Raw genomic sequence first — 26,563 nt, forward strand, 5'->3', positions numbered from 1 at the left:
AGGGCTAAAATGCCTCAATACATACCAAAAGCAAAAAATGGTATCATAGAAAGGGGCGCTGTTGAGACCAATGTTGTGTAATTAGTCCAGAAAGAGCGAATATACTGATTGGTTGACAAGAAGTTAACTAAATTAGAGAGAAGAGGATTTTTTATTAAGAAAAAGGACAATAATGAAAAAATGAAAAAGAATGCAGGCAGAATTTGTGAAGGAACCTCACTGAATATTGGTTCAAGGCTTACCCTGGAGTCTGGAATCAAAGAGATACAGTCCAGGGCTTCAACGTGCTTGATCAGGAGGTAAGCACCAACAGAAGGATATCCACACAAACAGCGTGCATAAACCTGATTAATGGGACAAAGCATAACCCAATGAATGATGATACCTATCGACTCCCATCCACAACTAAGGGACAGGACCAGAAGAAACAACAAAAATTACCAGGATAAGTATTACCTCCAACAGGACAGTCTAACAAAACAGCGGCCCAATATGCCAGCCAAAGAGGACTAACGGCGTCTACCTTTAAAGCCCCCCACGTGATTGGCGCCAATTAATGACTAATCAGGAGCAGATGAGAGGCGGCCAATGCGCCTGCGTACTGTCATCGACATGGTGCCTACAATGCCCAGAAGGCCAAGCACAAGGTGTACTGTGTCGCATGGCAATAGCCGTGCGGTGCAGACAGCGGTGGGCATGACCAAATCGTGAACCTGCTAATAGAGCGGGGGGCAGCCAGCAACCAATGGGAGGATGTTAAGGGAGGCAGATGTTCAGTGTGGAAGGCAAGGGGCAGAGAGAGGCCGGGGGACGAGATAGCTGTCAGAGACAGTCAGCCCTAGGGTGTCCATACAGCTAAGGGCTGTTACTAGGTATACGGTTCCTGGCCAGGCACCGAAGGGAACCAGAGATGAGGGGGAAGGATGGAAAGGGGAAGTGGCAAAGGCAGAGGGGAGATCAGGGAGCGGAACGGACAAGGAACAGCCATGCAATGTTCCATAAGCAAGACGGTTCATCCAAACAGCCAATCGTGCAGCGAATGAACACAGAGTAGTGTATATATTTGAAGCTAGACTAAAGATATACTAGAACCTGATAATCAGATATGCGAAGGGGAAATATTAGATGAGCCGAACACCCCCCTGTTCGGTTCGCACCAGAACATGCGAACAGGCAAAAAATTTGTTTGAACACGCGAACACCGTTAAAGTCTATGGGACTCGAACATGAATAATCAAAAGTGCTAATTTTAAAGGCTTATATGCAAGTTATTGTCATAAAAAGTGTTTAGGGACCTGGGTCCTGCCCCAGGGGACATGGATTAATGCAAAAAAAAGTTTTAAAAACGGCTGTTTTTTCGGGAGCAGTGATTTTAATAATGCGTAAAAGTGAAACAACAAAAGTGTAATATTCCTTTAAATTTCATACCTGGGGGGTGTCTATAGTATGCCTGTAAAGGGGCGCATGTTTCCCATGTTTAGAACAGTCTGACAGCAAAATGACATTTCAAAGGAAAAAAAGTCATTTAAAACAACTCGCGTCTATTAATGAATTGTCGGTCCGACAATACACATAAAAGTTCATTGATAAAAACGGCATGGGAATTCCCCACAGGGAAACCCCGAACCAAATTTTTTTTAAAAAAATGGCGTGGGGGGGTCCCCCTAAATTCTATACCAGGCCCTTCAGGTCTGGTATGGATATTAAGGGGAACCCCGGCCAAGATTTAAAAAAAAATGGCTTGGGGTCCCCCTCAAAATCTATACCAGACCCTTCAGGTCTGGTATGGATTTTAAGGGGAACCCTGCGCCAAAATTAAAAAAAAAAAATGGCATGGGGTCCCCCCAAAAATCCATACCAGACCCTTATCTGAGCACGCAACCTGGCAGGCCGCAGGAAAAGAGGGGGGGACAAGAGAGCGCCCCCCCTCCTGAACCATACCAGGCCACATGCCCTCAACATTGGGAAGGTGCTTTGGGGTAGCCCCCCAAAGCACCTTGCCCCCATGTTGATGAGGACAAGGGCGGGGGGTCTGCGGGTGGGGGGCTTATCGGAATCTGGAAGCCCCCTTTAACAAGGGGACCCCCAGATCCCGCCCCCCCGTGTGAAATGGTAAGGGGGTACAAAAGTACCCCTACCATTTCAAAAAAACTGTCAAAAATGTTAAAAATGACAAGAGACAGTTTTTGACAATTCCTTTATTTAAAGTCTTCTTTTTTCCATCTTCTTTCTTCTATCTTCTTTCTTCTATCTTCCTTTGGTTTCTTCCTCCATCTTCTTCTTCTTCTGGTTCTTCTGGTTCTTCCTCCGGTGTTCTCATCCAGCATCTTCCTCCGCGGCGTCTTTTTCCCTTCTTCTTCTCTGGCCACTCCGCATCCATGATGGGAGGCACCCGCTGTGTGACGTTTCTCGTCTTCTGAGGGTTCATAAATAATGGAGGGTGATCCCGTCCCCTCTGACATCACGGGGAATGCCACAGGGAAGTCCCCGTCAAGTCCCCGTGCGAGGTCACCGGGTGGGGGAGCCTCTGATGCACGGGCACTTCCCTATGGCATTCCCCGTGACGTCAGAGGGGGGCGGGGTCACCCGCCCTGCGTCAGAGGGGGGCGGGGTCACCCGCCCTCCGTTATTTAAGAACTGTCAGAAGAGGAGAAGCGTCACACAGCGGGAGCCTCCCATCCAATCGTGGATGCGGAGCGGCCCGAGGAAAGAAGATGAAGTGAAGACGGCGCCGCTGAGGAAGATGCCGGACGAGAAGACCGGATGAAGAACCAGAAGAACAAGAACCAGAAGAAGAAGAAGATGGAGAAAGAAACCGATAGAAGAAAGAAGATAGATGAAAGAAGATAGAAAATAGAAGAAAGAAGAAGCATTTAAATAAAGGAATTGTCAAAAACTGTCTCTTGTCATTTTTAACATTTTTGACATTTTTTTTTAAATGGTAGGGGTACTTTTGTACCCCCTTACCATTTCACACAGGGGGGAGGGCCGGGATCTGGGGGTCCCCTTGTTAAAGGGGGCTTCCAGATTCCGATAAGACCCTGCCCGCAGACCCTCACAACCACCGGGCAAGGGTTGTGGGGATGAGGCCCTTGTCCCCATCAACATGGGGACGAGGTGTTTTGGGGGGCTACCCCCAAAGCACCCTCCCAATGTTGAGGGCATGTGGCCTGGTACGGTTCAGGAGGGGGGGGGGGCGCTCTCTCGTCCCCCCTCTTTTCCTGCGGCCTGCCAGGTTGCGTGCTCGGATAAGGGTCTGGTATGGATTTTTGGGGGTACCCCACGCCATTTTTTTTTTATTTTGGCACGGGGTTCCTTTTAAAATCCATACCAGACCTGAAGGGTCTGGTAAAGATTTTGAGGCTGACCCCACGCCAATTTTTTTTTTTTTTTGGCCGGGGTTCCCCTTAATAACCATACCAGACCTGAAGGGCCTGGTATGGAATTTAGGGGGACCCCCACATAATTTTTTTTTTTTAATTTTGGTTTGGGGTTCCCCTGTGGGGAATTCCCATGCCGTTTTTATCAATGAACTTTTATGTGTATTTTCGGGCGGCAATTCAGTATAGCCGCGAGTAGTTTTAAATGACTTTTTTCCTTTGAAATGTCATTTTGCTGTCAGACTGTTCTAAACACGGAAAACATGCGCCCCTTTACAGGCATACTATAGACACCCCCCAGGTACGAAATTTAAAGGGATATTACACTTTTATTGTTTGACTTTAAGCATTATTAAAGTCACTGCTCCCGAAAAAACGGCCATTTTTGCATTGATACATGTCCCCTGGGGCAGGACCTGGGTCCCCAAACACTTTTTATGACAATACCATGCATATAAGCCTTTAAAATTAGAACTTTTGATTTCTCCCATAGACTTTTAAAGGGTGTTCCGCGGCATTCGAATTTGCCGCGAACACCCCAAATTGTTCGCTGTTCGGCGAACTGGCGAACAGCTGATGTTCGAGTCGAACATGAGTTTGACTCGAACTCGAAGCTGATCCCTAGTTTTAAATGACTTTTTTTCCTTTGAAATGTCATTTTGCTGTCAGACTGTTCTAAACACAGGAAACATGCGCCCCTTTACAGGAATACTATAGACACCCCCCCAGGTACGAAATTTAAAGGAATATTACACTTTTATTATTTCACTTTAAGCATTATTAAAATCACTGCTCCTGAAAAAACGGCTGTTTTTAAAACTTTTTTTTGCATTGATCCATGTCCCCTGGGGCAGGACCCAGGTCCCCAAACACTTTTTATGACAATACCATGCATATAAGCCTTTAAAATTAGCACTTTTGATTTCTCCCATAGACTTTTAAAGAGTGTTCCGTGGCTTTCTAATTTGCCCCAAACCCCCCAAATTGTTTGCTGTTCGGCAAACTGGCGAAGAGCCGATGTTCAAATCGAACACGAAGCTCATCCCTACACACAAGGACCAACACAGATATAGCATGTGCATGATTATGAATTGGAATAATAAACAAATAATGAAAAAACAATATAATGAAATAATAAGTAAAAATAAAAATAATAGATAAGAGCAAAAGGAGAACAAATGACTATAAAAAGAAAACACAATAAATGATTTAACACAATAGATATATAGCTGGAACTCTCACTATGTTGATCCCAGGATGGTAAAGGGATCGGAAGAGCAGTGAATATCAAAATCAGAAAAATGGGGAGAGCAAGATGGAACATAAGAGGGGCCGAACGCAATAATCCCAATCAAACCAGTTGGAGACAAAGCTGAACCTAGTTATGGTGGGGTCTACAAATAAATAAAAACAAGTCAAAACTAAGATTAAGTTTTAAAAATGATTTAAAGCTAATGTATTAGTTCAGACTGGGATATTTAATAGAATCCAAGCAATGTATCCACTTGGTCTCCAACTGTAATAAAGTAACTTCAATACCACCGCCTCGAGCATGTAAGGGTACATGCTCCAATGCGGCAAAACAAACAAAGTTGGCATCATAATCATGTTGAATAGCAATGTGTCTGTTGAGGGCAGTGGTAGTAAGTTGTTTGTATAATGGCATAATGTGATCCTTAATGCGCTTAAAAAAAGAGAGTTTCATCTTACAGACGTAAAAACATCTGCATGCGCAGATGGCTAAGTAGACCACGCCAATAGTTTTACATGTGACTCTATGTTTAACAGTATGGGTCTGACCGTTAGGGAGAATAGTATCTCTAGAATTAGTGATCAAAGAGCAAATGTCACAACGTCCACAAGGGAAAGTGCCAGTAGTTGTAGGATTAACTGAGTTTCTACACATGTGGTAACCAGACGGTCCCTCATAGAGGGAGCCCGTCGGTAAGTAATCTCCGGATAAGATTTTACATATTTACTGATGGTGTTATCTGCCATCAATAGGGGCCAGAATTTTTTTAAAATGGCTCTCGTCTGCATATGTTGTTTGGAGAACTGGGTAATAATGCGGACCGATTGGTCAGATCTGGAAGGTTTTTTCAAATGAATGAGATCTCGTCTGTTGAGTTTAACTACTGTATTGAATGCCCTTTTAAGTTAAGATCGACTGTATCCTCTTTGATGACGTCTTTCATATAAATATTTGGATGCCCGATAAAATTCATCATCCAAAGTACAGTTTCTCCTAAGTCGGAGAAACTGACTATAGGGGATGCTGTCCAATAAAGGTTGTGGGTGTGCACTAGTGGCGTGTAATATCGTATTGCCCGCAGATACGATATAAAGAAGAATGTAAAATCCCATTGTTGTCCACATAAATTTGTAAATCCAAAAAGTGTATCCTGGACTGGCTACATTTCATCGTAAAGGCAAGGTTGTAATCATTGATGGCCAGTTGGTCCATCAGTTGTGTGAGTTCATCCCGAGTACCTGACCAAAAGATAAGAATAGCATCAATATGCTTATGCCAGGCAATGACATGCTTTAGTAGTTCAGATAAGGAATCCTTGGCAAAAAGGTCCCTCTCCCACCCCCCCAGGTACAGGTTGGCATAGGAAGGGGCACACTTGGTCCCCATAGCCACACCCTGCACCTGGAGGTAGTGGGAGTGACCGAACATGAACACATTTCTAGTTAGGATGAACTCTAACAACTGAAGGACGAACTGGCTATATGAACTCCACAAAGGTCCATGTTCATTTAATTGGCCATGGATGACCTCTATGATAGAGTTTTACAGACTTTCCACATCCAAAGCTACCAACCAAGTATTCGGAGGAATTTGTTTGCCATCTATATTTCGAAGCAAATCGATAGTATCTTGAACATAAGAAAAAAGAGACGTCACATACGGTTTTAGATATTTGTCTACCAAGGCACTGGCATTCTCAGTTAAACTCAGGCAACCCGAAACGATCGGTCGTCCAGGAGGGTGTTTTAAAGACTTGTGCACCTTTGGAAGAGAGTAAAAGGTGGGTATCTTAGGGTCTTTTACATTTAAATAGTTCCAGGTGTTCAAGTCAATTGTGCCCAGTTGATAGGCTTTGAAGATTAGGTTATAATGCTCACGATGGATATTAATCAGTGTAGCGCTGGACATAAATGATGAATAGTGATATAATAATAATACTAAAAAATTATGAAAAAATATTAACCACAAAATATGTTATAAACAATCCATGAAAAAGATCTCCAATATGTGAAGTTACATCAGTGAAGAAAAGTATGTCAAAACGAACAGTATAGCACTGAACTGGTGATATAATAAACATATATATTATGAACACATGTGAATTATTGACCTAAACTTATTCCGTCATAAAGTAAATACAAAAATGGTGAAAATCATATATGTAATAATAATTATTAATGTGAGTCCATACCCTGAAAGGGTGTATACAATGAAAAAAACTAGTGCAAATGAAAAGTAAAGTTCATAAGAGCAAAATAAGCTAAAGTTCATGAGTGTCACAAATGAAAAAATGAATCCAAAAAAATCCAAAAAAGGCTATTCTAGGGTTCGGGATTGCATGATCCACCGCTAGTGCAGCCCACCACCAGATGGTAAAATTAGAGGCTTACCAGAAAGCCTGCGACCGCCCTTACTCAGGGTGATCAATACAGGCTTAGTAGTGGAAAATATCCAAAGATGATAGGTTCCCTAGATTGTTCTCCCGCTCTCCTCTCCAAACAGATGGTCCGCAGCAACGGGGACTCCAATATGGAGGAAATGCTCCCAGGGATTCCTTCAGTGCTTCTTCCCGGATGGGCCAGGCACAAATAAGCCACAAATCCCAAGAGAAAAAGACAAAAGGGATTCCAATAGTGTAGATTGACTAAAAAAGGCTTCGGTTTATTAAACTATAGAAAAACAATAAATATAAAGCACTTACAGCAGAAGTGACAGTGAAAAAAGCTCCTTAGCTGTTTAAAATGAGTTCGCGCATGAGCGATGCATGTCGACGTTGTGACCCTACGACCGTTTCGTCACAACTGACGTCATCAGGGGTACGTGATCGTGCACCCGCATGCGCATTATATAGCCAAACGGCGCTGCAGAGAGCAGCGTCATTGGCTAGCTGGGACCGAGCTGGATATCATGATTGGTTTATCTGAGGTTCCTAATCTGGGGACACAATAGGAAACACCCAGCGCACCAATGATAAACAGCTGGGACACTTGCTGAACATATATGGAATAAACACAAACTATCCAAAACAGTGCCATCTAGTGGACATTTGCAAAATCCCTAATCAAATAAAAAAATAGATAAAAAGGGTTCTACAATGCAAACATTTGGCAGCAAAAGATACTATCAGACTTGTAAACAATAACATGTCCCCCCAATACATGCCATTTAATATACTAAAGAAAATAATATTAAAAATGTAAATGGGGTGGAATTAAATCAAAAATTAAAGATTTAAAATTAAAATTAAAAACGTATTTAGCTTCAAGATAAATGTTAGTTAATACAGCCCAAATATTTAATACGGATGAGTATCATAACAAATACCATCCTTCCTAACAGTAAGGGGCTCTTCCAATAAAATTCTCATAAGGACATCTCCAATTATATGCTTGTCATAAACATATAGTCATGAGTGGGGATCCCAGTGAATATATCCCTAGGCAATAAAAAATAAAAACAGAAGTAATAAGGAACAACAACAGGAAACAATCTCATTATTAAAGGAGGACAAAATACTTCAAAAGGGACATCAACTGTTATTAATAAAACAGTTGATGTCCCATTCTATATTCAAGCCATTGGGGGCATGAGAGCCCAATCTATAGATCCAATTAGTCTCGTATCTAGAAATGGTCCTCTTACCATTGCTGCCACGCCAATGGGGGACGTATTTCTCCATACCAATAAAGGTAGTGCCAGTTGGGTCTCGGTTGTGCACAAGATCATAGTGTCTGGAAACATTGTGCTTATCGAAGCCTTGCTTAATTTTAGTGATATCCTCACCCAGCCTCGTGTGCAACTTTCCAACAGTATGTCCCACATACTCCAACCCGCAAGGGCACCTCAGAAGGTATACAACACATTTGGTGGTACATGTGATAAGTGATTTAATAGGATATGTTAGACCCGTATTAACTGAAGTAAATTCAATCTCCTGTCTTTTAGTGTGTTAACCCTACACACTGTGCACCTTCTACATGGGGAAAACCCCTTAAGATCACCAAAAAAGCTCAAACGCACAGGTGGGTCTGGAACATTGGGTGCCAGCATGTGCCTGAAACTGGTAGCCCCCCTGAACAAAACCCGAGGTTTGTCAGACAGTAAGGGCCAAAGGATCCGGTCATTTTTGATAACTGGCCAATGTTTTTTTATGAACCTTTTTATGGCCCAATGTTGGCTTGAATAGGTAGTAATGAAAGCAAGTCCGAAATCCTCTCTATCATCAGTTCGGAGAGGTTTGTCCACTAATAGGTCCCTGCGGTCCCTATTTCCTACCTCTAAGATTAAGGAATCAAGAGTCATTGAATCATAGCCCTTGTTTAAAAATCTGGATCTTAAAGTAGAGGCTTCCCTATAGAATTGTTCTACATCTGAACAATTCTGCCTCAATCGCAGAAATTGTCTTTTGGGGACAGCTGTTAACCAGGAACGATGGTGACAGGAATCAAGAGGGATGAAGCTGTTCCTGTCAGTTGGTTTAAAGAAGGTGGAAGTGGTGATCCTTCCGTTAACGATATTAATAACCAGATCCAAAAAGTGGATCTGAGTCGGGCTAGCTTCATAACTGAGCACTATACCCTTGTTGTTATTATTGAGAACAGACAAATAAGAAGCAACAGATTCTGCATCACCGTCCCATATAAATAGGACATCATCTATAAATCTTTTCCACATGCCAAGCTGGACAGGCTTGTCATGTAGAACTTCATCTTCCTCCCATTTGGCCATGAAGAGGTTGGCCATGCTGGGGGCAAATTTAGCCCCCATGGCCACCCCCTTCACTTGCAAATAATGTGCACCATAATGCCAAAAGTGGTTGTGCTCCATCGAGAAGTCCAATAGCTCCATCACAAAATTACATTGTGTGACGGGGATATTGGAGTCCCGATAGAGAAAATGTTGCACCGCCTCATGTCCCAGTTGGTGAGATATCGATGTATAGAGTGATGCGACATCAGCTGTCACCAGCATATAAGTGGCCTTCCATTCCACCTCACTCAATAGATTAAGAACATGTTTTGAGTCCTTAAGGAATGAGGGTGTGCCCATCACCAGTGGCTGAAGATAAAAGTCAATGTATTTACCAACACGTGATGTAATAGAATCAATACCACTGATGATGGGCCTTCCCGGGGGGTTCAATAGAGTTTTGTGGACTTTTGGCAAGATATATATAACCGGTAACCGGGGGGCCAAGGGAACCAAATGTTCCTTTTCTTTTCTATTTTTAAAATCCCCATATCATACCCTTTTTCTATTAGTGCACTCAGTTCACGTTTGTACGCGGCTGTTGGGTCTGATGGCAAAGGATAATAGGTATCCGTATCCGAAAGGATTCTCTCCATAGGAATCTTTATCCAGGATGACAATAGCCCCGCCTTTATCCGTGGGGCATATAATTATGTCCTTCCTATTCCATAATGTCTCTAATCCTACTTTGATGTTCTGCTGAGCCCGCACTGATCTCAATTTCAACTTAGTTAAATCACTCAGCACCAAGTCACGAAAGATGTTGACATTGGGTGCTGCACTGCCAGGCGGATTGAACAGCGAAGCATTAGACAACCCAGAATGGACCACCACAGATGCTTCCCTGGTTAGTTGTCTAGATAAGTTACTCATAATTTACCTTTTAATGTTAAGTTTGCGTGTATACTTTTGCACGTCAATAAACATTTGGAACTTGTCAAGATTATGGGGTGAAACAAATTTCAAACCCTTATTGAGAGTGGCGAGCTCATCTTTTGAAAGTTCTTTAGTGCTCAAATTTATGATGCCATTAGTGTCTAAATTCTCCTCCTTTTTGGGGTGAAGTTTCCTCCCCCCTCTGCACCCTCTCTTGCGTCGCCATTCCTTTTGTTTCTTCCCCTGCCAGCCAACTGAAAATCCTGTCTAACACGGTTTTCTCCTGTATGTTGGCTTGGAGGGGGACAAGTATTGTTATGGTTACCACCCAAGTCCAATACATTATCCCCAGTAGTATTCAACAAGGGTGAAAATCTATTTCTAGTGTTAATATTGGCCTCATACTGTTCACGTTCATCATTATGTTCATAATGGCCGCGTCCAGCTCTGGGGTTCTGTAGATAAAAATGATGATAACCACTATTGCGACCTTGATAATTCATCCGGTCCTCCTGTCTCCAAGGTGGAGGTGAGTGCTGGTATGAACGGGAGAGAGAATTATTACCCCCTCTCATGTTCCTTGATTGGCTAAGGTGCCGTTGTGGCTTCCTACCTCTAGGGGGTTGGGGGCAATTGTGATATGTATGCAATGTATTGGATACAGGAACCGCCCTTGTTTCATAAGTCACAGCCGGAAGCTGTGAACCATGATCAGCAGAGATGATAGGGGGATCAGTGGGGGGGAGGTATCTGCCATTTAAAGACCAAGTTGTCCTTATAGTCCTTAGCATCCCTGTTATACTTCCTCCTTTTCTTTTGTTTTTGTTCAGTTTCTTCCTTGATCAGTATGGTTTTTATAGCCTCAGATCTGCGTGAATACTCCTGATCATCCTTAAAAGGGGTAAGCTTAGTCCTAATACTATTGATTTCTAAATCAAGCATAGTGAGTCTACGTTTCTTTTTAGCCACCAAAAATTGTAAAAAACCTACCCCTGCTTCATTAAAATACTTGAACCACTCTGCTAATTCATTGTCTTCTTTCTGGGGATTGACCTCCCATCTTAGGCTCCTGGGAACCATATTTTCCTTTATATACTCCTCTAGATACGCAATGTCCCATCTTAAATGTACTTCCGTGATGGTAAGGTTTTTTAATCTGAGGAAACATCCTGCCAGGTCGTCCCTCAGATCCCCCCTTCCATCAAAACCACCCGTAGTGTCCGTAACTACCTGGGACCTGTACTCAAATATATCCATATTAAGGAAAAACATAAGCAGCAGATCTGGATATCAAAAATTAGGAAACTAAAAATAAACGAAGAACTGCACTACGTGCATAAATGGTGAAAACATAAAATGAGAGAATCATTAAAAAACAAAAACTGTGATAAGAGTCCTGCTGCTAAACACTATAACCCCGATATAAGGCAAAAATTGTATGGATATTAATCAGTGTAGCGCTGGACATAAATGATGAATAGTGATATAATAATAATGCTAAAAAATGATGAAAAAATATTAACCACAAAATGTTATAAACAATCCATGAAAAAGATCTCCAATATGTGAAGTTACATCAGTGAAGAAAAGTATGTCAAAACGAACAGTATAGCACTGAACTGGTGATATAATAAACATATATATTATGAACACATGTGAATTATTGACCTAAACTTATTCCGTCATAAAATAAATACAAATATGGTGAAAATCATATATGTAATTAAAATTATTAATGTGAGTCCATACCCTGAAAGGGTGTATACAAAGAAAAAAACAAGTGCAAATGAAAAGTAAAGTTCATAAGAGCAAAATAATCTAAAGTTCATGAGTGTCACAAATGAAAAAATGAATCCAAAAAAACCCAAAAAAGGCTATTGCAGGGTTCGGGATTGCATGATCCACCACTAGTGCAGCCCACCACCAGATGGTAAAATTAGAGGCTTACCAGAAAGCCTGCGACTGCCCTTACTCAGGGGGGTCAATACAGGCTTAGTAGTGGAAAATATTCGAAGATGATAGGTTCCCTAGATTGTTCTCCCGCTCTCCTCGCCAAACAGATGGTCTGCAGCAACGGGGACTCCAATATGTAGGAAATGCTCCCAGGGATTCCTTCAGTGCTTCTTCCCGGATGGGCCAGGCACAAATAAGCCACAAATCCCAAGAGAAAAATACAAAAGGGACTCCAATAGTGTAGATTGACTAAAAAAGGCTTTGGTTTATTAAAGCGGGGGTCCACCTATCTATCGGTTTTTTTTTTTGGAGTTCATTCACAAACTTTTCTTCTCATGATTATTTACTCACATGTTCTGTTTAATAAGTCCGCCTTTGTCCGATTTTGTTGTAAAGAATAGCTTATAAAATTCACTGAAGGCGGTTTCCATCATCATTGTGGGCATTTGAAGCCCACAAGCATGTATTTCCTGGATGCGGTGAATGCTGTTCTCCCAGCATTCACCGAGATGTTGTGATGACGCTGTTGCACAATGCATGCTGGGAAGCCTGAGACTAGCTCCCAGGGGACTGTGGGAGGTCTGGGAGAGGCTAGAAACACGCCTACTCCCATGGGAGGAAAATCAGGAAGTGCTAAGAAGATTAGAAAAAAAAAGGTAATTACGGTGATTTAAATTTTTTTACACAGCATGTCAGCATCTAGGCAAGGAAGAGAATGCATAGAGATAATGTTCAGAATTTGGGTGGAACCCCGCTTTAAACTATAGCAAAACAATAAATATAAAGCACTTACAGCAGAAGTGACAGTGAAAAAAGCTCCTTAGCTGTTTAAAATGAGTTCGCGCATGCGCGATGCGTGTCGACGTTGTGACCCTACGGCCGTTTCGGCAAAACTGACGTCATCAGGGGTACGTGATTGCGCACGCGCATGCGCATTATATAGCCAAACGGCGCTGCAGAGAAATGGGGAAAATCAGGAAGCTCACTTGGGGAGGATTTATCATAAATACCTTTGAACATCAAACATCGGGCAAACAGGTGTATATCCTTGATCAGTTGAAATCTGTCAAGGTCAACAGATGGACAAAATGTAAGTCCAAGTTTAAGTACAAAAATCTGTTCACATTGGTGAGGTGAGTACGAACCACCGAAGGTTGACGAATGGAAGTAGGTCCGAAGGTGCGGTGAAGAGAGTCTGTAGAAGCTGTGGTACGATCCCCTTTCTCTTTTAAAGTAACCTATTCTGGGATAAATCCCGGTAGGTAGTGGAATTGCTAGGTGAGAAAGAAACAGAGGTGACATTAGATGCATCAGGTACATCATTGTCTGCTTTGGGTACATTAGAAGTAAATGGTTTAGAAAAGGGTTTATTGGATGAGGTTTGGCTCCACTTATAGGCATAACTATTGTCATGGGCCGACTTATCCCAAAGGAATTTGTTTTTCTTGGTGTTAATGACACTCAAGGTGTATTCCTCCAGATGCACCGCAGATCTTTTTCTCGCTTGGTGAATCTGGTGGAAGTCACATGGAGAACAAGTTCCTGATACCAATTGTTTATCTAAAGATCAAGATGGTTGAGTTCAGACTCATATTGCTTACAAAGGAGAGAAATCATATGAAAGGAGCACATTTGGAGATTGTGTTCCCAAGATTGTTTAACCTCCCTGGCGGTATGATTATTTCAGATTTTTGCGTCTCAAAGTGGTACAATTATTTTGCATAGAAATTTGGGGTTTTATATTGTAGGCCTGTAATTCTTAGCAATAACACACTTAAATCTGTCCACCAAGAGTCTAGTAGATATCCTGGGTATGATGAAGTTTGAAACACAAAATCATAAATTATAATAATAATAAATAAATATAAATAATTATAAAAAATAATAATAATAAAATAAATTGCCCACGATTTACTATTGCTCAATTCTGCAAGTGTTCTAATTTCCTATCGCTGTTTCTTAGCTGGTTTAAAACCACTTTTGACGTAAAGGGACACTTTTTGGTTGCTATGGACAATCTCCAGTTTCCAGGCAGAAAGAACAGTAAATATCATATAAAACTGAATGCAGGGCATTGGACAAAGCACTGGGGACAAAAGGGATGTGAAATGATTTCATACAGTAATGGAATCTGTAAGATTACAGTGTACTGTATGTGTTATGAATTTTCACTTTTTTGAATTTGCCACCAGGCTCCGCCCCGTGCATCGCGACGCTCGCAGGGAAAGGAGCCCGACACACAGGACAGCGTGGAGAGGACTGAGCCTGCAGACACAGCGGGGGGACATCGCAGGATCCTCGGGACAAGGTAAGTAACCCGCACCAGGATCCTGCAATGTAATCCTGTGGCTCGGGGTTACCGCTAATGGTGCTGAAATTTAACCCCGAGCCACACTTGGGAAAACCGCCAGGGAGGATAAGAGAATCATTGATTTTCTTAATGTTCTGGAATATATGAATTCTCCAACCCCACGGAACAATGGAGTTTTAGGAATATTTTTCAAAATATGACTTATGCAATAAATACGCACTTTCTTTTCCAAAAGACGCTGCAGTCTCATGAAGGCACGATCTAGATCTGCATCAGAAATATTGGCCTCAGTTTGAGATGATCGAATTTTCATCATAAGGCCCTCCCAGGCCTCACCACAAAAATCAGCCATGACAATCACTGCTCAAATTTACACAGAAAGAGAAACCAAACTAGTATCCGTCTACACACAAACTAAATGCTACACAAATTTAAATACAAGTACAAAATCTGAAACAGTTGCTGAGATAGACAGTAGATGGAAAAATGAATACAAAAAGAGAACAATCTTGCACAAAAATTATTAAAGCATATAACACATATGATTATAGTTTTTATCTAGAGGGACATCCAACCACGAAGGGTGGTGTATTAAAACACCTAGATCGCGGAAAAAAGAGGAATAGTGATTGGTATGTCCTTAATAGATAAGGCACCTCATCCCAAAGATTGAATACAATAGGGAGCAGAGAAGAGGGGATTATTACGGTGCCATAAACAACTCAATACAGTATATTCAGAATAAAAAATAGTAAATTGTATTACAATTGGTTAAAAATCCATAATACAGTATACTGAATCACAAAAGGTAAGGGAGCATATTACAGTGTACTGTTGACCAGAAGATTTGACTTGTTCTCCATGTGACTTCCACCAGATTTACCAAGCGAGAAAAAGATCTGCGGGTGCATCTGGAGGAATACACCTTGAGTGTAATTAACACCAAGGAAAACAAATTCCTTCGGCATAAGTCAACCCATGACAATGGTTATGCCTATAAGTGGAACCAAACCTCATTCAATAAACCTTTTTCTAAACCATTTACTTCTGATGTACCCAAAGCAGACACTGATGTACCTGATTCACCTAATGTCACCTCTGTTTCTTTCTCACCTAGCAATTCCACTACCTACCGGGATTTATCCCAGGATAGGTTGCCTAAAAAAAGAAAGGAGGATTGTACCACAGCTTCTACGGACTCTCTTCACCGCACCTTCGGACCTACTTCCAATCGTCGACCTTCGGTGGTTCGTACTCACCTCACCAATGTGCACTCGTCTACCCCTTTCCCTGTTTCTCGTAGATCTTCTTCTATACCCCTTTGTATCACTCACAGCCACATCCTACTTCAGGTGTCACCACCCCTACTTTCTCTTGCTTATTTTCCACTGTTATCCATAGGGTCAGTGAACCTACCTTATCTTTGCTCTTCCCCACTAGCACTCAATCTATTGATCCCAAAATTGCACCTATTTATTTAGGGAAAACCCCGGATCAAGCACTAAGCCCCACATTGCCTCTGCCAATCAGGGAACCTCATGACTAGAAATCATAAATCTCTCCTCGATACCTTTAACAGAGGAACAGATTTTTGTACTTAAACTTGGACTTACATTTTGTCCTTCTGTTGACCTTGACAGATTTCAACTGATCAATGATATACACCTGTTTGCCTGACGTTTGATGTTCAAGGATATTCATGATAAATCCTCCCCAAGTGAGCTTCCTGATTTTCCCCCTTTGGAACTTTCTGAAACTGAACTCCAGGCTATGGATGACCTTATGTCACTTTGGGAGGAGGGACACACTGGTGACGAGGAACTGTCCAATATTGCTTTGTCCGGTGTCGTCGCCTCGGGTGTGTCCTTTCCCCCTCCCGTTTCCTTTAAACCCAGTCCCGTGCCTTTTCATTACTCCAGGCGAATCCTAATATTTGGGCCTTTGTCCAACAAACTACCCTAGAGATCAAAAATATGGATTTGGACAATTTACAAGGACACAATTTGTCCTTTAAATATCGTAAAGCTCTCAGGGAACTTCAATGTCATCCTGAATTGATCATTAAGCCGGCCGACAAAGGTGGCAATGTCGTTCTCATGGATGTCCAGGCATATGAACGCATGTGCCTCAACATCTTTGACAATCGACATTGGTACCGGCCCATTTCTAAAACTTTAATACAAAACTTTACTCGTTAGTATTATAACCTAATCTTCAAAGCCTATCAACTGGGCACAGTTGACTTGAACACCTGGAACTATTTAAATGTAAAGGACCCTAAGATACCCACTTTTTACTCTCTTCCTAAGGTGCACAAGTCTCTAAAACACCCTCCTGGACGACCAATCATTTTGGGTTGTCTGAGTTTAACTGAGAATGCCAGTGCCTTGGTAGACAAATATCTAAACCCGCATGTGACGTCTCTTTTTTCTTAGAGGTCATCCATGGCCAATTAAATGAACATGGACCTTTGTCCAGTTCATTTAGCCAGTTAGGAGAAACGGTACTTTGGATGATGAATTTTATCGGGCATCCAAAGATTTATATGACAGACTTCATCAAAGAGGATACAGTCGATCTTAACTTAAAAGAGCATTCAATAGAGTAGTTAAACTCAACAGATGAGATCTCATTCATTCGAAAAAATCTTCCAGATCTGACCAATCAATCCGCATTATTACCCAGTTCACCAAACAACATATGCAGACGAGAGCCATTTTTAAGAAATTCTGGCCCCTATTGACGGCAGATAACACTATCAGTAAATATGTAAAATCTCATCCAGAGATTACACACCAACGGGCTCCCTCTATGGGGGACCATCTGGTTACCAGTCACGACATGCGTAGAAACCCAGATAATCCTACAACTACTGGCACTTTCCCTTGTGGACGTTGTGACATTTGCTCTTTGATCACTAATTCTAGAGATACTATTCTCCCTAACAGTCAGACCCATATTGTTAAACGTAGAGTCACATGTAAAACCATTGGAGTGGTCTACTTAGCCATCTGCGCATGCGGATGTTTTTACGTCGGTAAGACGAAACGCTCTTTTTTTTTAAGCGCATTAAGGATCACATTATGCCATTATACAAACGACTTACTACCACTGCCCTCAACAGACACATTGCTATTCAACATGATTATGATCCCAACTTTGTTCGTTTCGCTGCATTGGAGCATGCACCCTTATATGCTTGAGGCGGTGTTATTGACGTTACTTTATTACAGTTGGAGACCAAGTGGATACATTGCTTGGATGCTATTAAATATCCTGGTCTGAACGAATACATTAGCTTTAAATCTTTTTTATAACTTAATCTTAGTTTTGACTTTTTAAAAGTTTTTTGTAGACCCCACTCTAACTAGGTCCAGCTTTGTCTCCAACTGGTTTGATTGGGATTATAGCGTTCGGCCCCTCTTATGTTCCATCTTGCTCTCCCCATTTTTCTGATTTTGATATTCACTGCTCTTCTGATCCCTTTACCATCCTGGGATCAACATAGTGAGCGTTCCTGCTATATATCTATTGTGTTAAATCATTTATTGTGTTTTCTTTTTATAGTCATTTGTTCTCCTTTTGCTCTTATCTATTATTTTTATTTTTACTTATTTCATTATATTGTTTTTTCATTATTTGTTTATTATTCCAATTCATAATCATACACATGCTATATCTGTTTTGGTCCTTGTGTGTTTAGTTTCTAATATTTCCGATTCGCATATCTGATTAGCAGGTTCTAATATATCTTTAGTCTAGCTTCATATATATACACCACCCTGTGTTCATTCGCTGCACGATTGGCTGTTTGGATGAACTGTTTTGCTTATGGAGCATTGCATGGCTGTTCCTTGTCTGTTCCGCTCCCTGATCTCCCCTCCGCCTTTGCCATTTCCCCTTTCTATCCTTTCCCCATATCTCTGGTTCCCTTCGGTGCCTGGCCGGCTGTCCATTAGTCCCAGGAACGTATACCTAGTCACAGCCCTTGGCTGTATGGACACCCTAGAGCTGACTGTCTCTGACAGCTAGCCCGCCCCCCAGCCTCTCTCTGCCCCTTGCCTTCCACACTGAACATCTGCCTCCCTTAACATCCTCCCATTGGTTGCTGGCTACCCCCCGCTCCATTGGCAGGCTCACAATTTGGTCACGCCCACGGCTGCCTGCACCGCATGGCTGTTTCTGTGCCATGCAGTACACCTTGCGCTTGGCCTTCTGGGCATCGTAGGCACCGTGTCGATGACAGTGCATGGGCGCATTGGCCGCCTCTCATCCGCTCCCGATTGGTCACTAATTGGCACCAATCGGGTGGGGGGCTTTAAAGGTAGACGTCGTTAGTCCTCTTTGGCTGGCATATTGGGGCGATGTAAGACTGTCCTGTTGGAGGTAATACTTATCCTGGTAATTTTTGTTGTTTATTCTGGCCCTGTCCCTTAGTTGTGGACGGGAGTCGATAGGTATCATCATTCATTGGGTTATGCTTTGTCCCATTAATCAGGTTTATGCACGCTGTTTGTGTGGATATCCTTCTGTTGGTGCTTACCTCCTGTTCAAGCCCGTTGAAGCCCTGGACTGTATCTCTTTGATTCCAAGGTAAGCCTTGAACCAATATTCAGTTAAGTTTCTTCACAAATTCTGCCTGCATTTTTTTTCATTATTCATTATTGTCCTTTTTTCTTTTCTTTTCTTAACAAAAAATCCTCTCCTCTCTAATTTAGTTACCTTCTTGTCAACCAATCAGTATATTTGCTCCTTCTGGACTAATTACACAACATTGGTTTCAACAGTGCCCCTTTCTATGATACCATTTTTTGCTTTTGGTATGTATTGAGGAATTTTAACCCTTTTCTTTATAATATAGTTGAGCTTTTTTTAGCCTTATGTTTGTTTTTCTTTTTACAGCTTTTATGTAGGTTTCCCCTTTAGCCCTCTACAGCCATATATTGGCAGTGTGGGGTTGCTGCCCCATTGACAGTGGACCGCATTCTCCTTGCCCCAATGGGATTCTAGGGTATGTTTGGGTAATCCTTTGTGAATATAGGGATTATTGTCCACCATATGGCATTCCATCTGGGGGATGGGGTTTCTGGGAAGGGATCAGACATGGTTTTCCCATGCAGCCTAATTGTCTAGTGATGCGCACAGTGCTGTTTGGTCTTTCACTCTTCAAAAAACTAATGTTTTTATGTGTTTCTTTCTTTTCAGAGCTACAACTGTTTATTGTCATATTCTATTCCCCTGATGAAGCCAATGTTTTGGCGAAACTAGTAGGGACAAATTGACCTGCTCTTGTAACCCCCATCATCTTCTGGTCAACAGTAAACTGTAATATGCTCCCTTACCTTTTGTGATTCAGTATACTGTATTATGGATTTTTAACCAATTGTAATAAAATTTACTATTTTTTATTCTGAATATACTGTATTGACTTGTTTATGGCACCGTAATAATCCCCTCGTCTCTGCTCCCTATTGTATTCAATCTTTGGGATGATGTGCCTTATCTATTAAGGACATACCAAACACTATTCCTCTTAATTCTTAGTAAATTGACCCCAAAATCTCCTAAATAGCGAATTTTGAAAAACTTTTAAAGGTACCAGCTAGTAAGTTATATTATGCTGATTTAAATGAAGCTAAGTTGTCCACTAGAGTTTACTACCACTTTAAAAGGACTTCATATAATATTTGCATATTTAGCCTGGCATTAAATTTTAACATTTTGACCTCTTTATCACTTCTGCAGATAAGGTACATCACACCCTGATCGGACTGGTCGTAGGAATAACAGGTGCTGTTGTGTGTGTAGTCGGGTTGGCATGCTTTGTGACGTATAAAAAGCGCAGGTAAGAAATCATCATCAAAAAACATGAATATATTGTGGCGCAAGCTTACATAAAACATCCCATGAAATCTACAATATTACCAAACAAACATTAGCCTAGACTTCACGAGAGCAACCCTTGATATTATTTTGCACCCAAACAAATTTTTTTAATATAATGTTATGTGCAAATTCCATTTTTTAGTCTGTTGTGCATAATATTTTTTTCTTTCCATTTAATAAAAATGTTTGCCTTTGTCTATGTTGCTATATTTCCTTTTATATATATTCTAAGTGGTTACTGCAGATGATGCACAATTGTTGCACTTGAACAAATCAGCAGGCAATGTAACTGGGATCAGAGAAAAGTTAGAGGAGCAAATACTGTAGCTGCTGACTTTTAATATAAGGACACTTACTTGTTCAGGGATGCAGCAATGTCCTCACCCAAATTGATTCTTCAATTGGCTTCCGTGCAGGAGCAGGAATAGGAAGTAAAGGAAACAGGAATTGAAACCTTGCGGCTTCACAGCTGGTTTCCTACAGCATTAGTGTGCTGCACCCTGGGAATGGTCTTCTGGGAAATGTGATGTGTGCAGGAAGACTTCAGGTGCAATCTTCCAGAAGTGGGAGCGGGTACCTGTCAAAACCAGGCACCCACTCCCCCCAAAAAGTGCTAAATGTGACAGTGGAGGAGCAAAAAAGGGGAACTTCCCCATTTGGGTGGTGCTCCGCTTTAAGTAAATGCAACATAAATAAGTAAAGAAGGAATAGAACACCTGTCAGGTTTTTATTGCTGCCTGTATTTTTTTACAGACGTAAAGGTTCCACTCCTCTTTTATCTATCAAACACATTATATTTACCTGTTCTGTGCAAAGCACAGAGCAGCCCTGATCCTCCTTTTCTGTGGTCCCCAGCCAAGACTTCTCCACTCCTTATGGGGGCACTCATGCATGCTTGCTCTTGAGCCAGCGCTGTGTCGACACACACAGCATGGCTCAGCCCTGTGACCCGCTCTTTCCTTACAGGCTGTGATTGACAGCAGCAGGAGCCAATGCGTCTCTGGGCTTATGAGAGAGAGAGAGAGAGAGAGAGAGAGAGACAAAGCAGTGTTGTTGTTCTCGGGCACAGCACTGGATCGTGATCGGGCTCAAGTAAGTATTTAGGTGGGGCTAGGAGGGAGTAGCACATGAGAGGTTTTTTTTACCTTAATGCAGAGAATTCATTAAGGTAATACCTACTGTATATCCTCTCAGTTTCTAGCTTATGGCGCACCCACAAGGCATACGCCAGATTTAATTGGCCTCTAAGGGAAAAAAAACGGAGCGCATACACAGTTAATAGCCTGTTAGCTACCATATCTAAACTTGAGAAAGAGCACAAGGCTTCCCCTAAAAACTCTTCCCTTCTTCAACTTAGGTTTGCTATCAATTTCTAGCCACGAGAAATACCAAAAAAAAAATTTTAATTAAATCACAACTCACAAGGAAACAAAGCTGGCAAATATCTAGCCTCCCAACTACACCATTGATAGAATAAACATAACATTCAGAAATTAAGTCATCATAAATCTGGGAAAGTCATGTATAACCTGCAAGAAATAGCAGACACATTTGCAGAATGCTATGAACTCTTATATAACCTAAGGGAAGATAAAGACACCCCCAGCCCCTCTCATCAGACATAGCTCAGTTTCTAAAAAAGATTAATCTCCCAACTATAGATTCCTCTACCCTTGAAGAAATAAATGTACCAATTTCCGTAGAAGAAACTAGTAAGGTCATTCATTCCTTACCAATACATAAAGCCCCAGGGGGGATGGACTGTCCAGTGAATATTATAAAGTGTTAGGTAATATCTTAGCACCATCTAAATTGTTTAAGCACGCTGCTAATACTCAGACATTCCCCAAAGTGATGCTAGAAGCTGTTATCACAGGAAAAGTGGGAGGAGCCTAATGATGGCACCAGTCAGGAGCTGCTGCCCATATGCAGACAGCGGAGTAAGAAGCCCGGCATCCCCCCCACGCTGGTCTCGGGACATTGGAAAGTAGCTTTGAGAGACGGCTGTGACTGGCAACGACGAGCAGAGAGGTGGTATGAGCAGGGAACGCCGCCAATCAGCTGGAAGGCTGGATGAGGAAGTGAGAGAGAGACTGAGCGTGCGGTGAGACCCAGAGACCAGAGAAGGGGAAGAGTGAGCGAGTGAGCGAGACGCCGAAAGGGAGAGAAAAGAGAGGAAAAACCCTCGCTCATAGAGATGGCAACAGAGTACCGCTCCAACTACTGAGAGGAGGCAGCATACGGGCCACCTGAAGGAACGGCTCAAGTGGGACAGAGATCCCTGAATTTGGCAACAGCAAGACTCCAGCAGCAGAGGAGTGAGTCAAGTTTGTTACTACAAAATTATTGTTGGACTGTAATCCACCCCGGAAGATATGCTTGGTCCCTGATAATAAGCAGAGGAAGGTCACGTCACGTGGCGTCGGGGGGGGCGGAGTCACCCATTTGCGTCACTGGGTGGCCCGTTCACAAGTTCTGGTGCGAACCAGGGGGGTGTTCGGCTCATCCATAGTTATAACTATACAACCTAGGAGTCCGGAGGAGTAAAGAAGACAGGAGCAGGAGAAGGGAGCCCAGCGAGCAAAGATGACAACATTGAACTTTTTGACGTACAATGTGTGTGGGTTAAATACATATACAAAAATAAATAATATATTAAAAGAAATTAACCAACTCTCCGGAGAGGTAGTCTTCCTGCAAGAGACCTATATCTCCCATAAAAAAACTATAAAACTAAACTCAAAGGATTTTCCAAAATGGTTTTATGGAGACTCCACAACAAAATGGGCAAAAGGAGTGGTCATCCGTTTTACCAGAGGGGTAAGGTTTACCCTAGAGGGGAGGTTGGTGGACCCGGAGGGGCGGTATCTGGCCCTGAGGGGAAGACTAAACGAGGTGGACTGCACCCTGGCAAATATCTATTGCCCAAATAAGAACCCAATAAAATATTTAAAAGCGGTTATGGAGAAATTAATGGAGTTTAAGAAAGGTGGATTAATAATGGCAGGGGATTTTAATTTCACTATGAAACCTGAGATTGATAGTACGTCCCGGGTAAAAGGGACTGGGAATGCTCAACAGGGGATATTAAAAAAGAAATTGCATCAGAACCAGCTGATGGATGAATGGAGGATACAGCATGCTAAAATGCAAGACTATACATTCCACTCCCCTGTACATGGGACATACTCAAGAATTTATTATTTCCTGATAGAACATAGGCTATTGGAGTCAGTGATTAGTACAAATATAGAAGTTACATCCTTTTCAGACCATGCCCCAGTGACTATGAAAATGAAGATAAGTGGGGCCCAAAATAGGGCAAACTTATGGAGATTGAACGAAGAACTAATTCAGGGAAAAAAAGCGGAAGATAGGATAAAAAAAAAGTTAGAACATTATTTTAAAACAAATTATACCGGAGAAGTATCAGTGGCAACATTGTGGAAGGCCCATAAGCCCTATATAAAAGGAATCCTGATAGCAATGGGAGGGGAAAAAAAGATAGTAAGGAAAAGGGAAGTACTAATGAAGGAAATCTACGACTTAGAACAGGAACATAAAAAAAAGAAGAGAAAGAAGTATACCACATGCTCACCCTAAAAAGAGATGAAGTAAAAGAACTTAAAGAGCAGGAATTACCATAAGACCTTTACCTGGATTAGAAAGAAAGGTATCTAGGAGGGAACAAGACTGGGAAGTACCTGGCCAGAATACTAAAAAAGAAGAAAAAACACAAATTATATAGAGAAAATCCAAAGTAGCACTGGGGAAATGGTATTCACAAAAAAGGATTAAGCAGGAGTATTCCAAAAATACTATGGAGAACTGTACTCAATAGAACAGAAAGAGATTCTGGAGCATGAAAAGGCGAGGATAGAGAAAATGAAAACCTTTCAGAGGGAAGTGAGCCTAAATAAAATCCCAGAAGACAGACTAAGCGACCTGGAAAGATCTACAGTATAACAGAAAAAGAGATAGGCTGTATCTTAAAAGAAATAACCTCAGGGAAAAGTCCTGGCCCAGACTTGCTGTTAAACGTAGATAAGAAACTATTCACCAAAGTATTAGCTAGCAGGATGAAAGTGGTAATGAACAACCTGGTACATGCGGACCAAGTCAGATTCATCCCATCAAGGGAAGGGAGAGATAACTGGGTTAGAACTCTGTTACTGGCTAAGGGAATTAAAAAAAAAACAGGTCCCCAGGGCTACTTCTCTCAATAGACGTGGAGAAAGCATTTGATAGGGTAGACTGGGGATTCATGATGAAGACATTAGAAGTAATGGGAGTAGGCCCAAAGATGACCAAATGGATTGAAGCACTGTATAATTATCCAACAGCTAGGGTAAAGGTTATTGGGACAGTATCTATGCCATTTGAGATGTATAATGGAACAAGACAGGGCTGTCCCCTGCCCCCCCTATTGTTTGTTCTATCATTGGAACCACTTTTGGCTGGGATCAGACAGAGCACAGATATAGGGGGGATTACGATAGGGGGCGAAGAGCATAAATTAGCGGCATACACCGATGATATATTGCTCTACATCAACAAACCTAGAGTAACTCTGCCCAACCTAATGAAGCTACTAAAAACCTATGGAGATATTAAACTTTAAGATTAGGGATGGGCCGAACAGACCCCTGTTCGGGTCGCACCAGAACTTCCGAACACCGCGAAAGTTCAGACCCGAATAACAAACCCCATTAAAGTCAATGGGACTTGAACGTCGAAAATTAAAAGTGCCCATTTTGAAGGCTTAAATTCAAGTAATTGGTCATACAATGGTTACAGGGTTTCAGGTCCTGCCCTGGGGGACATGTATCAATAAAAAAAAAGTTTGTGAAAAACATCATTTTTAAATGAGCAGTGATTTTTTTTATTTTTAAAGTGAAAGCATAAAAATGAAAAATTCCTTCCAATATAGTGCTTGGCGGGTCCCCTTAGTCTACCTGTAAAGTGGCAGATCTGTACCATGTCTAGAATTTGCTGCAGCAATAATTGCATTTATAAAGCCAAAAAATGACATTTTCCCTGCAAGCTGCCTTTATTTTGCTCAGCAACAGCTGGAGAGCCAGTGTGTATGATGAGGCCACAATGTAGTGCACTGGGAATAAGATTAGAGATTTTTTGGATACATTCTGGTGTCACTTTGACTTTGGATAGAAGTAACGGGTGTGTAAAATATGGTCTTTGGGTGTTGGCGCCTTCCCACCGTAACTCTATAGAAGTACTCTTGATGAAAGCAAGAATTGGCCTTGCTGTAAAAAATTGCAATAATATGCACCTGTCAAACAGGTGCAGAAAAATTGGTCTTTGGGTGTTAATTGTGTCCATAAAATCTACACCAAAAACATTCTTCCAGATGAAATGATTGAACACCCTCAAAGCTAAGCAGCCTCGAAGTCCTGCAGAGATTCCACATCCCAAAAAGACTTAATCAGTGACATCGGCATCAGGGGCTTCATAGCTGGTAATCCAGGACTGATTTATTTTTATAAAAGTCAAACGGTCCACGGAGTCTGTGGACAGACGCGTTCTATGATCAGTAACGAAACCTCCTGCAGCACTGAATTCCCGTTCTGAAAGCACGCTGGATGCAGGGCAGCCCAACAACTCAATAGCATACTGGGCAAGTTCTGGCCAGTGGTCTATTCTCATGACCCAGTCAGTCAGTGGGCCTTGAGAGGGCCTTCCTCTTCCTCCTGCTGCTTTGCCTCCAGTGCCCTGTCCATAATGCCACACAGAGTCTGCTCCAGCAGGGACACAACAGGGATTGTGTCACTGATGCATGCACTGTCACGGCTCACCATCCTTGTGGCCTCCAACAATGGTGACAATACAGTGCATGCATCCTTAATGGTCAGCCATTGGTGTGGGGGAAAAAAAGCAGAGGCGGCCTGAGCCTGTCGTCATGCTGTACTGGCACAGGTACTCGTTGACGGCCCTCTGCTGTATGTATAGCCGCTGCAGCATTCCCAAAGTTTAGTTCCACCTAGTGGGCATGTCACAAATCAGCGATTTACGGGCAGGTGGAATTCCCGCTGAATTTCAGCCAACCGAGCACTGGCTGTGTATGACTGCCTGAAATAGCTACAGACTCTTCTGACCTGCTTTAGTACATCTTGCAACCCTGGGTACATACTTAGGAAA

At 42.0% G+C, this 26,563-nt stretch overlaps 1 protein-coding gene across 6 annotated transcripts in view; it reads left to right on the plus strand.

Annotated features, from left to right (window-relative positions):
- LOC141107550 (antigen-presenting glycoprotein CD1d-like) overlaps positions 1 to 26,563 on the plus strand; it is a 170,723-nt gene that overhangs the window by 111,335 nt on the left and 32,825 nt on the right. For all 6 annotated transcript variants that reach the window (XR_012235928.1, XM_073598366.1, XM_073598365.1 and 3 more), the window contains one exon: positions 20,267 to 20,366. Coding sequence is in view for 5 of the 6 variants with exons in the window: in XM_073598366.1 (XP_073454467.1) it covers positions 20,267 to 20,366 (100 nt within the window). In the remaining variant the exon portion in view is untranslated. The remainder of the gene's footprint in view (positions 1 to 20,266; positions 20,367 to 26,563) is intronic.

Source organism: Aquarana catesbeiana, linkage group LG09 (assembly GCF_042186555.1).
Source record: "Aquarana catesbeiana isolate 2022-GZ linkage group LG09, ASM4218655v1, whole genome shotgun sequence".
In the NCBI taxonomy this organism is placed as follows: Eukaryota; Metazoa; Chordata; class Amphibia; order Anura; family Ranidae; genus Aquarana; species Aquarana catesbeiana.